This window comes from Geotrypetes seraphini, chromosome 10 (genome assembly GCF_902459505.1).
Source record: "Geotrypetes seraphini chromosome 10, aGeoSer1.1, whole genome shotgun sequence".
In the NCBI taxonomy this organism is placed as follows: Eukaryota; Metazoa; Chordata; class Amphibia; order Gymnophiona; family Dermophiidae; genus Geotrypetes; species Geotrypetes seraphini.
This window is the reverse complement of record NC_047093.1, coordinates 143,313,426-143,326,345: the sequence shown is the minus strand read 5'-3', so window position 1 is coordinate 143,326,345 and position 12,920 is coordinate 143,313,426. Positions and strand designations below refer to the sequence as shown.

Genomic DNA, 12,920 nt, shown 5'->3' with positions numbered 1-12,920 from the left:
AAAAAAAGAAAACCAAAAATAATTGCTATTAAAAATGAGAATGGTGAAATGTTGTCTCAAATTGAACCCATTATAAAACAGTTTTTAAAATTCTATAAAGATTTGTATTCTTCTGAGCCTTATTCGGAAAAGGAAAAGGAAGGTTTAGATTTTTTAAAGTTAATAGAGAGACCAAAGATTCCTGAACATATAAAACGAAGTTTAGAAGAGCCAATATCCTTAAAAGAGTTAGATACAGCTTTGAAATCCCTTAGGGTTGGATCCGCTCCAGGTGGAGATGGTTATACAGTGGAGTTTTATAAATCATTTCAAAACATCATAATGCCCTATTTATTAAAATTGTATCAGACACAACTAAATAAAGGTTGTATTACAGGTACTATGGCTGAATCAATAACTATAGTTTTACCTAAGCCAAATAAAGATCCCACTTTGGTTTCAAATTATAGACCTATTTCTTTTATAAATGTAGATGGAAAAATTTTAACTAAGGCATTAGCATTAAGATTGGCTAAAGCTCTCCCTTTCATTATAGATATGCATCAGACAGGTTTCGTTGCTCAAAGACATTCATCTCATAATACTAGATTGGCACATCACATGTTGTATTTGACAAAATCCATTAATGACCCAGCATTCTCTATTTCATTAGATGCTGAGAAAGCTTTTGATAGAGTGGAATGGACCTTCATGTATCAGGCAATGGAATGGTTTGGTATAGGATCCGGATTTATACAAATAATAAAAGCATTGTATAGCTCCCCTGCTGCTAGATTGTATATTAATAACAATTTTTCAGAACGGTTTAATCTACAGAGGGGGGTTAGACAAGGATGCCCACTATCTCCTTTGCTTTTTGATATCGTTTTGGAACCCTTGTTATTAGCTATAGAACAGGTAAGGGAGATACAGGGTATTCCGCATTCAGATAAAGAATATAAGTTATCAGCCTATGCGGATGATATTTTACTTTATTTGAGAAATCTGGAAACAACCATTCCACACTTGCTTGAATTGATTGAAAAATTTGGAAAATTTTCAGGATATAAAATAAACTGGAATAAATCAGAAGTGCTTCCACTCAATGTACATTGTACAAAAAGTCTATTTGACTCATTTTCTTTTATCTGGAAAGAAGAAGGTTTAAAATACTTAGGAATTTGGATTACAAAAACTGTGGATGAGACTAAGAAAATTAATGAAAATAATTTATTACAAAAAAGTGTCAGAAATGTGTGAGCAATGGAATCCTTTGTGCATATCTTGGTGGGGGAGAGTGCAAACTGTAAAAATGATGATCTTACCAGTAGTTTGTTACCAAATGGGTATGATACCAATTTTTTTTCAGGGGTCTTTTTATAAAAAATTGGATAAGATTTTAACAAAATTTATTTGGCTTGGAAAAAACCCCAGAGTTGCTCTAGTATCTTTACAAAGACCAATTGCGGAGGGAGGGGTAAATTTTCCAAATTTTTATAGGTACCATCAAGCCTATATTATGCGTCAAGGTATGTATTGGATCCTCCCAGAGCCCATTGAAAATATACCAGATTGGTTCTGTTTAGAATGGAGACTAATGTTTCCTCTACGTTTGAGTCATGTTATCAGTATTCAAATGCCAAGGTTATATAAGGAGCACAAAATATTTGTTGATACTTGGAAAACTATAAGGTATATAAGTAACCTAACTCCTATTCCAATAACTAAATCGACGACTCAAGCAATATGGCTTAATCCAAAGATCAAAGTTGGCGGTTTTAAAATTATCTGGAAACATTGGATGATCACTGGAATTCGTATTTTAGAGGATGTAATGAATAAAGGTAAACTGCTTGAGTTTTCACAATTGCAAAATAAATTTGGTTTAAATAAATCACAATATTTCAGATGGATGCAATTGAAGCAGGCCATTCAGGTAGGGTTCCTTGAATGGAAAAACCTTAATAATTATCATAGTATGGAATTCTTATGTTTTCAGATAGATTCCATGGGTCACCAAGCCGCAATGTGGTATAAATTGATATCTGGATTCGTACATAAAAAGAAAAAAAATGGTCTTAGAGATATTTGGAGCATTGAGATTAAGCATCAGATTAATGCATCTCAATGGCCACGACTTTGGTTTTGGAGGTTAAGATGTACATTTTCAGCTTCTATGAGACAAACTTGGTTTTTTATTTTACATAGAGCTTTATGGACCCCTACACGTTTACATAGAATTGATAGCTTTAAGTCTAATAGATGCTGGCATTGTCATCTAGAAGCAGGGACATTAGATCATCTTTTATTTTATTGTCCATTCATATTAATATTTTGGAAATCAATTTGGCCTCAAATTAATAGGATGTTAGAAAATCCGGTAGCCTTGACATATGATACGATTTTGTTTGGTACTGCAATGAGAGCTCGGAGTCAAATTTCGTCAAATAACAATAAACTTTTATTTATATTGACTGGAGTAGCAGTACAACAAATTACACATAACTGGAAAAATTGTGACAGATTAAACTATAACTTTTGGTGGAACTCAGTTTGCCATATATATAAGATGGAGCTTACATTTGCAACACAAAAAGGATATTTAGATAAGTTCAAGAGGATTTGGGGACCATTAACAAATTTTTGTAGTGATTGATTTAATTTTTCCCATAATAAGATAATGGTTAAAGGAGGGAGGGTGGGAGGGGGTAAGGTTTTTATTCTCTTTATCATAAATTATAAATAATTTATCATAATAGATATTATTTTTATGTGAAACTAACAAAATAAAGGGAGGGAAGAGGATTCATAATTTAATAATAATTGATAAAATCATTAAATTTTATATGATGTGTAAAATCATAATAAGGATAATATAAGATATGTTTTATATAAAGTATATTATAGAGATATCAAGTGTATTGTTAAGATAATTGTATGGAAATTTATGACACTTGTTGTTATATGAAAAAATCAATAAAAACGTTAAAACAAAAAAAATGTGGTGCAAGAGGTGGGTTAAGTATTGATTTGGAAAGGATGAAAGGTCCTGGAATGGTTCTATCAGGCTTGCACGGGAATAGATTTTAAGTAGGCTTGGGACAGATATGGAGAATGGGGTAGGATCAAATCTGAAGGGTTATAGAGACCTGGGGGTTGGTTTATTACTGAAAGTGGAAGAAAACCAGAGAGCAGGAATATAGACAGTCATTATTCACTATGTTACTCAGGTAATGGGGTTTCTGTCCCTCTCCTGACTTCTGTCCACATGTTCCGTGGAGACTTCAAGTTATGGAAGTGCCGGAAATGGGTAGAATCCGGGCTTTAAAGGGTGATACTTCTAGAGGAATGGCTGTTGAGCCTCTGCTCACTGCTTGTCCTCAAGCTCAAAGACCATGAACAAGTTCTTCTTCGTATCACTGGGAGGCCTGAAGGGCAGGAAGCTGGCATCCTTCGCCTCTTTAGTGACTCGGTCAGCAAAGTTCTTGATCTCGTCCTTGTTGTAATCAACCAGAAACCTAGGGACAAAACAGAAAACGTCTTCATAACGTACAGGGCAGTCATTTTCAGCAACAGCTAGAGTAAGCAAAGTGACATGCTACACCTTCTGCTCCCTCTCTATATAACATAGTAGATGATGGCAGATAAAGACCTGTATGGTCAATCAAGGCTGCCCAACAAGATAAAGTAATAGAAACATGAAACACAATGGCAGATAAAGGCTTCCAAATGAGGTAATGTGATGTCATCCGACAGAGCCCCGATACGGACATCTTGCAAGCATGTCTTGCTTGAAGAAACTCAGAAGTTTCGAGATGCCCGCACCGCGCATGCGCCAGTGCCTTCCCGCCCGATGTACCGGGCGTGTCTCCTCAGTTCAGGTAGCTAGCCTGAGAAGCCAACCCAGACGGCTCCTTAGCAGTCTCCATCTTAGGACAGAGTACAATATTGGGGTTCAAAAAGGGACTGGATGACTTCCTGGAAGCGAAGGGGATTGCAGGGTACAGATAGAGGGTTACTTTATAGGACATTAAACGAAAAGCGTATGAGAGTTTTAGGGTATGAGCACTATCAGGTCATGGACCTGAGGGGTTGCTGCGTGAGCGGACTGCCGGGCACGATGGACCTCTGGTCTGACCCGACAGGGGCAATACTTATGTTCTTATGTTCTACTATAATTCTTCCAATTATTGGTAACATGCTGTTTGGCGACTCCTGTCATAATCAATAAAAGTTTGTTATTACTTGATGAAATTTGGCTTTTTGTTCCCATTGACATACCGAATAGAATTGTATCATATGATAAAGCTACATGGTTCTCTAAAAGACAATTAATTTGAGACCAAATTGATTTCCAAAAGGCCATGATACAGGGACAATAGAATATTAAATGATCCAGAGTCCCTGCTTCAAGATTACAATGCCAGCATCTATTAGACTTAGAGCTATCTAACTTTTGTAATCGAACAGGGGTCCAAAATGCTCTATGTAACAAAAAGAACCAAGTTTGTCTCATAGATGCGGACACTGTACATCTCATTCTCCAAGACCAAATTCGTGCCCATTGAGGTGCACAAATTTGATACTACCCTGTCGTAAAATATAGGCTTGATGATACCTATAAAAATTTGGGAAATTTACCCCTTCCTCCATAATTGGTTTTTGTAAAGATACGAAAGCAATTCTAGGTATTTTACCCAGCCAAATAAATTTTGTAAGAATACCATTTAATTTTTTATAAAAGGACCCTTGAAAAAAACCTGGTATCATACTCATTTGATAACAAACCACAGGCAACATCATCATTTTGATAGTTTGAACTCTCCCCCACCAAGAAAGATGTAAAGGATGCCATTGCTCACACATTTCTGCTACCTTCTTCAATAAAAATTTTTCATTCTCTTTCATTGTGTCTTCCTGCGTATTTTTTATCCAAATACCTAAATATTTTAATCCAACTTCTTTCCAAACGAAGGGAAATGAGTCAAATAATCCTTTAGTACAATGCACATTAAGTGGAAGAATTTCTGATTTACTCTAATTTATCTTGTATCCTGAAAATTTTCCAAATTTCTCTATCAACTCAAGCAAGCATGGAATGGTAGTCTCTGGATTTCTCAAATAAAGCAATATATCATCTGTATATGCAGAGACTTTATATTCCCGACCTGTACGAGGAATACCCTGTATCTCCTTTGCTTGTTGAATGGCTAATAACAAGCGTTCCAATACAATATCAAAAAGCAAAGGAGAAAGTGGACAGCCTTGTCTAACCCCTCTCTGCAAATTAAAATGCTCTGATAAATTATTATTAATATACAATCTTGCCACAGGGGAGCTATACAATGTTTGAATCATTTGTATAAATCCTGAACCTATACCAAACCAATCTAATGCTTGATACATGAAGGTCCATTCTACCCGATCAAAAGCTTTCTCTGCATTCATAGATACAGAGAAAGCCGGATCATTCATGGCTTTTCTTAAATTTAACATGTGAAAAGTCAATCTGGTATTATTAAAGGAATGTCTCTTAGCAACAAATCCAGGAGAGCCTTAGCTAATCGTAAAGCCAAAGTCTTTGCTAAAAGTTTTCCATCTATATTGATTAATAATTAATAATTGATAATGAATTTTGTTATACAGATATGAGGTTCATGATAGATATTTTATGTGTTGAAAATTGTGATTGATTAGGGGAGAGGGGGGATTAATTCTGTAACGGACATTAATAGAATACTAAGTATGATATTTGAGTATAAAATGATGTATTTACTGTTACACTTATGGTAAGTTTAAAAAGAATAAAGAATTGGGAAAATGTGATTGAATAGGGGGAGGGGGATTCATTCTGATATAGACATTAATAGAATATTAAGTGTGTTATTGAGTATAAAATGTTGTATTTACTGTTACACTTATTGTAAGTTTTAAAAAATAAAGAATGGAAAAAAAAAAAAAAAAGAAATTCCACGTTCTGCAAAAAAAAAAAAAAGAAAAAAGAACTGGTGAGCAGCACTTCTTATCCGCTGCCTCCTGCTCTACTGTCAGATGCACCTAGGATCTCATTTGTGGCTCTTTTAAACAGTTATTTTATATTACACTGGGGATCTCAACGTGCCCCACACCAAAAGGGTGAATTCTTACTGGCTTCCAGAGGGTCTTATTCTCTTCACCACTATCCCAATCGCCCACCCATGTATGTGCATTTCCTGGAGGTCTTTTTTTTTTATAATACAGCCTACTGGCTCAAGTCACCATCAGCTGGTTGGGAACAGCTTGGCCTCTCACTCACTTCACTCCCTCTACAATCAACGTGGCTCTAGGGGCAGAGAGCAGCTTCAGCTCTGGCTTGAAGTCATACATCATACTGGAAAGAGAAACAGAGGAAGGTGATCAGAGACCGGTGGAAGACAGGTGCTGGAAAGACACAGCTAGTATTTGAACCAGCTCATTCACAGCTATGCTGACTGCTCAGTTCTCCTGAAGAGCTGCAGGCCTTACCTACTGGAGAAGTACACAAGATTGAAGAGATTCTGATACTCCGCCTTGTGATGGAGCTCTGTCATGCTACCAAGGGACAGGAAATGGATCTTCACATATTTTGGACAGAGGAAGTCTAGGGGAACAAAAGAGTTAAGAGATTTGTGAGAATGTGGGCACTCCCATCAGTGACTGCCCCCATATAGCCTCATCCAGATCTCACCCAATACAGTGTCATTACAGGAGGAACAATATAGTGATTGCAGCAGAGATACACCATTAGATCCATAACTTATCTCTGTAGATAGGGAAGATCAGGTAGTTGAAGAGGCCCCAAAGAATGCACAAACTTCTGGCCAGGGGAAAAGCAGGGTTAGGTCAGAGGAGATGGCAACACTCAAAAGTTTTATATACACTTCTCTTTCCAAATGCACGGGTTTAGGACACGGGTTTGATTATTCGCGAGTTTCTAAACCCTGACCCACCACCGTCTCCCTCCCAGACCTCTCCACACCTTACCTGAGGGTCTAGCGGTGAAGTGGGGCAGGAGTGATCTTCCTACGCTCCTGCCCCAAGCAGAGCCATCAACAAAAATGACTGCCATGAGTTTCCATGGTCTCACGAGACTACAGCGGGAACTCATAGCAGCCATTTTTGTTGACAGCTCAAAACAGGACAGAAGCATAGGAAGATTGCTCCTGCCCTGCTTCATTGCTAGACCACCAGGTAAGGTGTAAAGAGGTCTGAGGGAGGCGGGGAGGGGTGGGTCAGAGTCAGCCCTAAAAGTTATTTGTGATTTTTTCATATTCGCAGGAGGCTCTGCCCCTAACCCCCACGAATATGGAAGGAGAAGCACACATTTCTAAAACTGCGCCTGCTAATTTCTCAGGGCTGCAGATCGCTGCTGGCAGGTTTCGAGGACAGTCCAGAGCCTTTTCAACTGCCTGCAAAGGTTTGGTTATGGTCAGAAACACTTCAGTAGAAGGAAAAAAGCATAACTGACCTGGCTCTTCCTCGCCAGTTGCACTGCCTCTGTGCTCTCCTTCCTTCTGACTGGCTCTTCCTGGATGCCTTGGCTCTGCCTCCTGCAACGTGGCTCTATCCTCCCCCTTTTCTTCCGCTTCTGTCAGCCCCCGAGGCGTGTACAGCTTCTGGGCCACCAGCTCATGGAACAAGGCCGTGACATTATAATGTGAAATGTCCTGCGCTGTCTGGAAGAGGTACCAAAATGAGAAATTAGGTTCTTACCTGCTAATTTTCTTTCTGTTAGCCTGTAGATTGGTATAGTTCTTACTAGAGAATGACATGAGGAAAAAATCCACTCCGTCCCCGCGAGCTTGCCCCCATCACCGCCCCGTCCCCACAAACCTAGAGAGAGGATTGTTCTTTAAGTAGAAGGAGTTAACCAAAGTGGATGGGATTGGGGAAGGGAGGTGGGGAGGTAAGGAGAAAAGGCAGGTGAGATTAGGAGAAAAGGCAGGGGAGATTAATAGGGAAGAGTCAAAAGGAGATAGCGATTCAAATATTCTTAATCTATCCTCTTTCCCAGAGTCTTCTTCCCACTCTCTCTTCCCCAGCATCTTCTCCCCACTGTTTCTTCCCCATTTCCCAGCATCTTCTCCCCACTATCTCTTCCCCATTTCTCAGCATTTTCTCTCTACTATCTCTTCCCCATTTCCCAGCGTCTTCTCCCCTCTCTTTCTTCCCCAGTTCCCTTCAGGCTGCTTCAGCGTCTTCTCCTTTCCATCCCCCCCAGGACCCTTCACATGGTAAGATTTTTTATTCTCTTTGTCATAAATTATAAATAATTTATCATAATAGATGTTATTCTTGTGTAACAATAACAAAATAAAAGGAGGGAAGATGATTCATAATTTACATAATAATTGATAAAATCATTACAGTTTATATGATATGTAAAATCATAATAAGGATAATATAAGATATGTTTTATACAAAGTACATTATAGAAATATCAAGTGTATTGTTAAAATAATTGTATGAAAATTTATGACACTTGTTGTTATATGAAAAAATCAATAAAAAACTTTAAAAAACACATGGTCCAGCAGGTCCCTCCCGCTGGCCAGCCGTGCATCTCCCTCCCTCCCTTCCCCTTAGCGTCTCTTCGTGGCAATTTCTATAAGGCTATGCATTGTATTGCAGCCGGAGCCTTGATGTTGCGTCGCGTTGGCTGCTGGAAAAGTCTCCTCCGATGCAACCAGAAACAGGACGTTGCGTCAGAGGAGACTTTTCCAGCAGCCACATATGACGCAACTTCAAGGCTCCGGCTGCAATACAACGCATAGCCTTATAGAAATTGCCTTGAAGAGAAGGTAAGGGGAAGGGAGGGAGGGAGATGCACAGCCAGAGGGAGAGAGGGGGCTGACGGACAGCATGTTCGTTCACCGCGTGTGCTCACTCCTTTAACTGCGGAGACAGGACCATTCACCGCTCCACGGGGAGGTGAATGGCCTTGCTCCCGTAATCGCGGTGACCTTTTTTTTTTGTTACCATTTCAGCGGGTTACCCGCGATAGGCTGCTTATCGCATCACAGAAATAGACCTCATACTCCTTGGTTACTGGTATGAAATATATTTATTAGCAATGAATGAAAGTTAGCAAAAGACACTGAAATGTAGCACTCAGGGCAGATAAAGATAATATACATACAATGTAGCTGGCTTCTGTCTTAGGATTCATCTCTTCTCCTCCCCTCCTTCTTCCTTATGCCAACCAGCATGACATTTATACACTTTTGCTCAGTAGCATAAGATACAGATTACATATTTGCTTTTCTATTGGCTATATGGTGTAAACACTCATCATGGAGCCATACTGAAACGTGATGTCACTTGGTGTCAAAACTGACCTTTCTATATTTCCCTGACAAATGCATTTCTAATACTAAGGCTAATAACTCCGGAGAACAGGCCCCCCACCTTCCTGAGTTACACTGTCCTTCGCTAGTACTTCTTAGGAGGACATCTTATCATGTACTGTACTGTTCTGAAAAGTCCCAAACCAATGATGCCACCTTCAGGAGATCTGACTGCTGGTTTCTGGAGCAAAGGTGAATCTCTCTCTTCCTGGCAGAGAGGAATAATGATTTCTTATGCACAATGTCTCTCTTGGAAATATAATTATTTGGGGTTCTTAGGGGTCTTCACCTACAATATATGCAGGTCTTATGCTTGCGTCTTCTTCCGCTTACATTTCCATGCAGGTCTTACTCCTGATTCTCCTCTGATTCGTCCTCAGGCTAGCTGCGGGTAACAACCATCATGTCATACTCTAGTCCTTGCAAATGGGAATATATCATAGAAACATAGAAATAGACGGCAGATAAGGGCCACGGCCCATCAAGTCTGCCCACTCCAATGACCCTCCCTATCTATCTTTGCGGATAGATCCCACATGTCTGTCCCATCTGGTCTTAAAATCTGGCACGCTGCTGGCCTCAATAACCTGAAGTGGAAGACTATTCCAGCGATCAACCACCCTTTCGGTGAAGAAGAACTTCCTAGTGTCACCGTGCAGTTTCCCGCCCCTGATTTTCCACTGATGCCCCCTTGTTGCCGCGGGACCCTTGAAAAAGAAGATATCCTCTTCCACCTCGATGCGACCTGTGAGGTACTTGAATGTCTCGATCATATCTCCCCTCTCTCTACGTTCCTCGAGTGAGTAGAGCTGCAACTTCCCTAACCGCTCCTCGTATGGGAGCTCCTTGAGTCCCGAGACCATCCTGGTGGCCATTCTCTGGACCGATTCCAGTCTCAGCACATCCTTGCGGTAATGTGGCTTCCAAAATTGCACACAGTACTCCAGGTGCGGTCTCACCATGGATCTATACAGTGGCATAATGACTTCAGGTTTACGGCTGACGAAACTCCTGCGTATGCAACCTATGATTTGCCTTGCTTTGGATGAAGCTTGCTCAACTTGATTTGCAGACTTCATGTCTTCCCTGACAATCACCCCTAAGTCTCTTTCTGCTTCAGTTTTTGTCAAGATCTCGCCATTTAGGGTGTAAATCCTGCATGGATTTCGGCTTCCCAGGTGCATGACTTTGCATTTTTTGGCATTAAAACTGAGTTGCCAGGACCTAGACCAGTGCTCCAGTAGAAGTAGGTCATGCATCATTTATTGGGGTTATTGGGGTGGGCAGACTTGGTGGGCCGTGGCCCTTATCTGCCGTCTATTTCTATGTTTCATATCGTCTGCCATTGAATTATTGTCTGTTGTGCTCTTGTTCACTACATTGCTTAGCTTGGCATCATCGGCGAATAATGTTATTCTTCCTCGGAGCCCTTCTGTCAAGTCTCTTATGTAGATGTTGAACAAGATCGGGCCCAGGACGGAGCCCTGTGGCACTCCACTTATCACCTCTGACATTTCGGAGGGGATGCCATTCACCACTACCCTCTGAAGCCTACCTCCAAGCCAGTTCCCAACCCAATTTGTCAATGTGTCGCCCAAACCTAAAGAACTCATCTTGCTTAGCAACCTGCGGTGTGGTACGCTATCAAATGCTTTGCTGAAATCCAGGTAGACAATGTCCAGGGACTCACCAGCATCCAGCTTCCTCGTCACCCAGTCAAAGAAGCTGATCAGGTTGGATTGGCAGGATCTCCCCTTGGTAAATCCATGTTGGCGGGGATCCCGTAGTTTCTCCTCGTCCATGATTCTATCCAATTGGTGTTTGATTAGGGTTTCCATTAGTTTGCTCACTACTGATGTGAGACTCACTGGTCTGTAATTTGCCATCTCCATCTTGGAGCCTTTCTTGTGGAGTGGAATGACGTTAGATGTCTTCCAGTCCATCGGGACGTTACCTGTACTAAGGGAGAGATTGAAGAGTGCGGATAGCGGTTCCGCTAGGATATCACCCAACTCCCTGAGCACCCTAGGGTGTAGGTTGTCAGGCCCCATTGCCTTGTTGACCTTGATTTTTGACAGCTCGCAATAGACGCTGCTGGGTGTAAACTTGAAATTACTAAACAGGTCAACTGATTTAACCCTTGTCTGAGGCTGAGGGCCGATTCCCGGCGCCTCGCAGGTGAAGACTGAGCAGAAGTATTTATTTAACAGTTGGGCTTTTTCTGAGTCTGTTTCTACATAGTCTCCGTCTGGTTTTCTGAGATGTACTATCCCGCCCGAGTTCTTATTTCTGTCACTGATATACCTGAAGAAAGATTTATCTCCTTTCTGGATGTTCTTTGCTAGAGACTCTTCCATGCGGAATTTTGCCTCCCTAACTGCTGCTTTGACGGCCCTTGACTTGGCCAGATATTCTACTCTAGAGTCCTGTGTCCCTGATTGTTTGTAAGAGATGAATGCTTTTTTCTTCTCTTTGATGATGTCCGAGATCTCCGTAGAGAACCACTGTGGCTTGTTGTTCCTACTCCTTTTGCTTACTGATTTAACATAGTGGTTTGTTGCTTCCTGTATGGTGGCTTTCAGAGTTGACCACATTTCTTCCACGCTGTCTGCTTGGCTTTGTAGTGCCTGGTGAACGAAGTCTCCCATGTCTTGGAAGTTTGTGTCTTTGAATTTGAGAACCTTGGTCATTGTGGTAGATTTCGTGAAACCTTTCCTGAGATTGAACCATATCATATTGTGGTCACTGGAGGCCAAAGTTTCACCCACCGAGACCTCTGTGATACTTTCCCCATTGGTAAGTACTAGGTCCAGTATTGCCTGATCCCTTGTTGGTTCAAATACCAGTTGCCTGAGTCTTGCTCCATTGAAAGAGTTTAATAGCTTCCTGCTGCTGCCGGAAGCAGAGGAGAATGTGACCCAATCCACATCAGGCATGTTGAAGTCACCTACCAATACTGTGTCACCCCGCAAGGTTATATTCTCTATATCTCCGATTAATTCCATATCTAGGTCATCTTGATGTCTTGGGGGTCTGTATACTACGCCAAAATACAGGCATTTGTCCTTCCCTCTGGCCAAATTTACCCAAAGGGATTCCCCAGTATACTGTACATCCGTGATTCTGGTGACCTTAATGTCATCTTTAGTATATGATGCTACACCACCTCCCATTTTACCCTCCCTGTCCCGGCGAAGCAAGTTGTAACCTGGTATGACCATGTCCCACCCGTGGGACATGGTCTCAGATATCGCCACTACATCCAAGTCGGCATTCCTCATTTCTGTTTCCAAGTCTAGGATCTTATTTCCCAGACTGTGGGCGTTGACGTACATAGCCCTCCATGTTGTGTGTTTGTTGTATCTCAGTGGGGATGATCCCTCTTTATCAACTAGGACCCCATTAGCATTATTCGCATGTCTCTTACACTCCCTAGCATTATTCGCATGTCTCTTACACTCCATAGACCCAGAGCTAAAGCTTGTACCTGTCTCGGACTCCCCATGACTATAGTGTGCTCCTATCTCAGACTCGGTAATGTGTGTACCCTGTGGGGGTATTCCCGTTTGGGCTACT

At 41.1% G+C, this 12,920-nt stretch overlaps 1 protein-coding gene across 8 annotated transcripts in view; it reads right to left on the bottom strand.

Annotated features, from left to right (window-relative positions):
- Positions 1–2,493: 2,493 nt before the first annotated feature.
- The window catches only part of DNAAF3 (dynein axonemal assembly factor 3), a 55,557-nt gene continuing 45,130 nt past the window's right edge, over positions 2,494–12,920 (bottom strand). For all 8 annotated transcript variants that reach the window (XM_033959854.1, XM_033959852.1, XM_033959857.1 and 5 more), the window contains 4 exons: positions 7,466–7,673; positions 6,484–6,598; positions 6,275–6,349; positions 2,494–3,497 (listed from right to left, as the gene is read on the bottom strand). In XM_033959854.1, the coding sequence (XP_033815745.1) occupies positions 3,347–3,497; positions 6,275–6,349; positions 6,484–6,598; positions 7,466–7,673 (549 nt within the window). In that variant the 3' untranslated portion in view covers positions 2,494–3,346. The remainder of the gene's footprint in view (positions 3,498–6,274; positions 6,350–6,483; positions 6,599–7,465; positions 7,674–12,920) is intronic.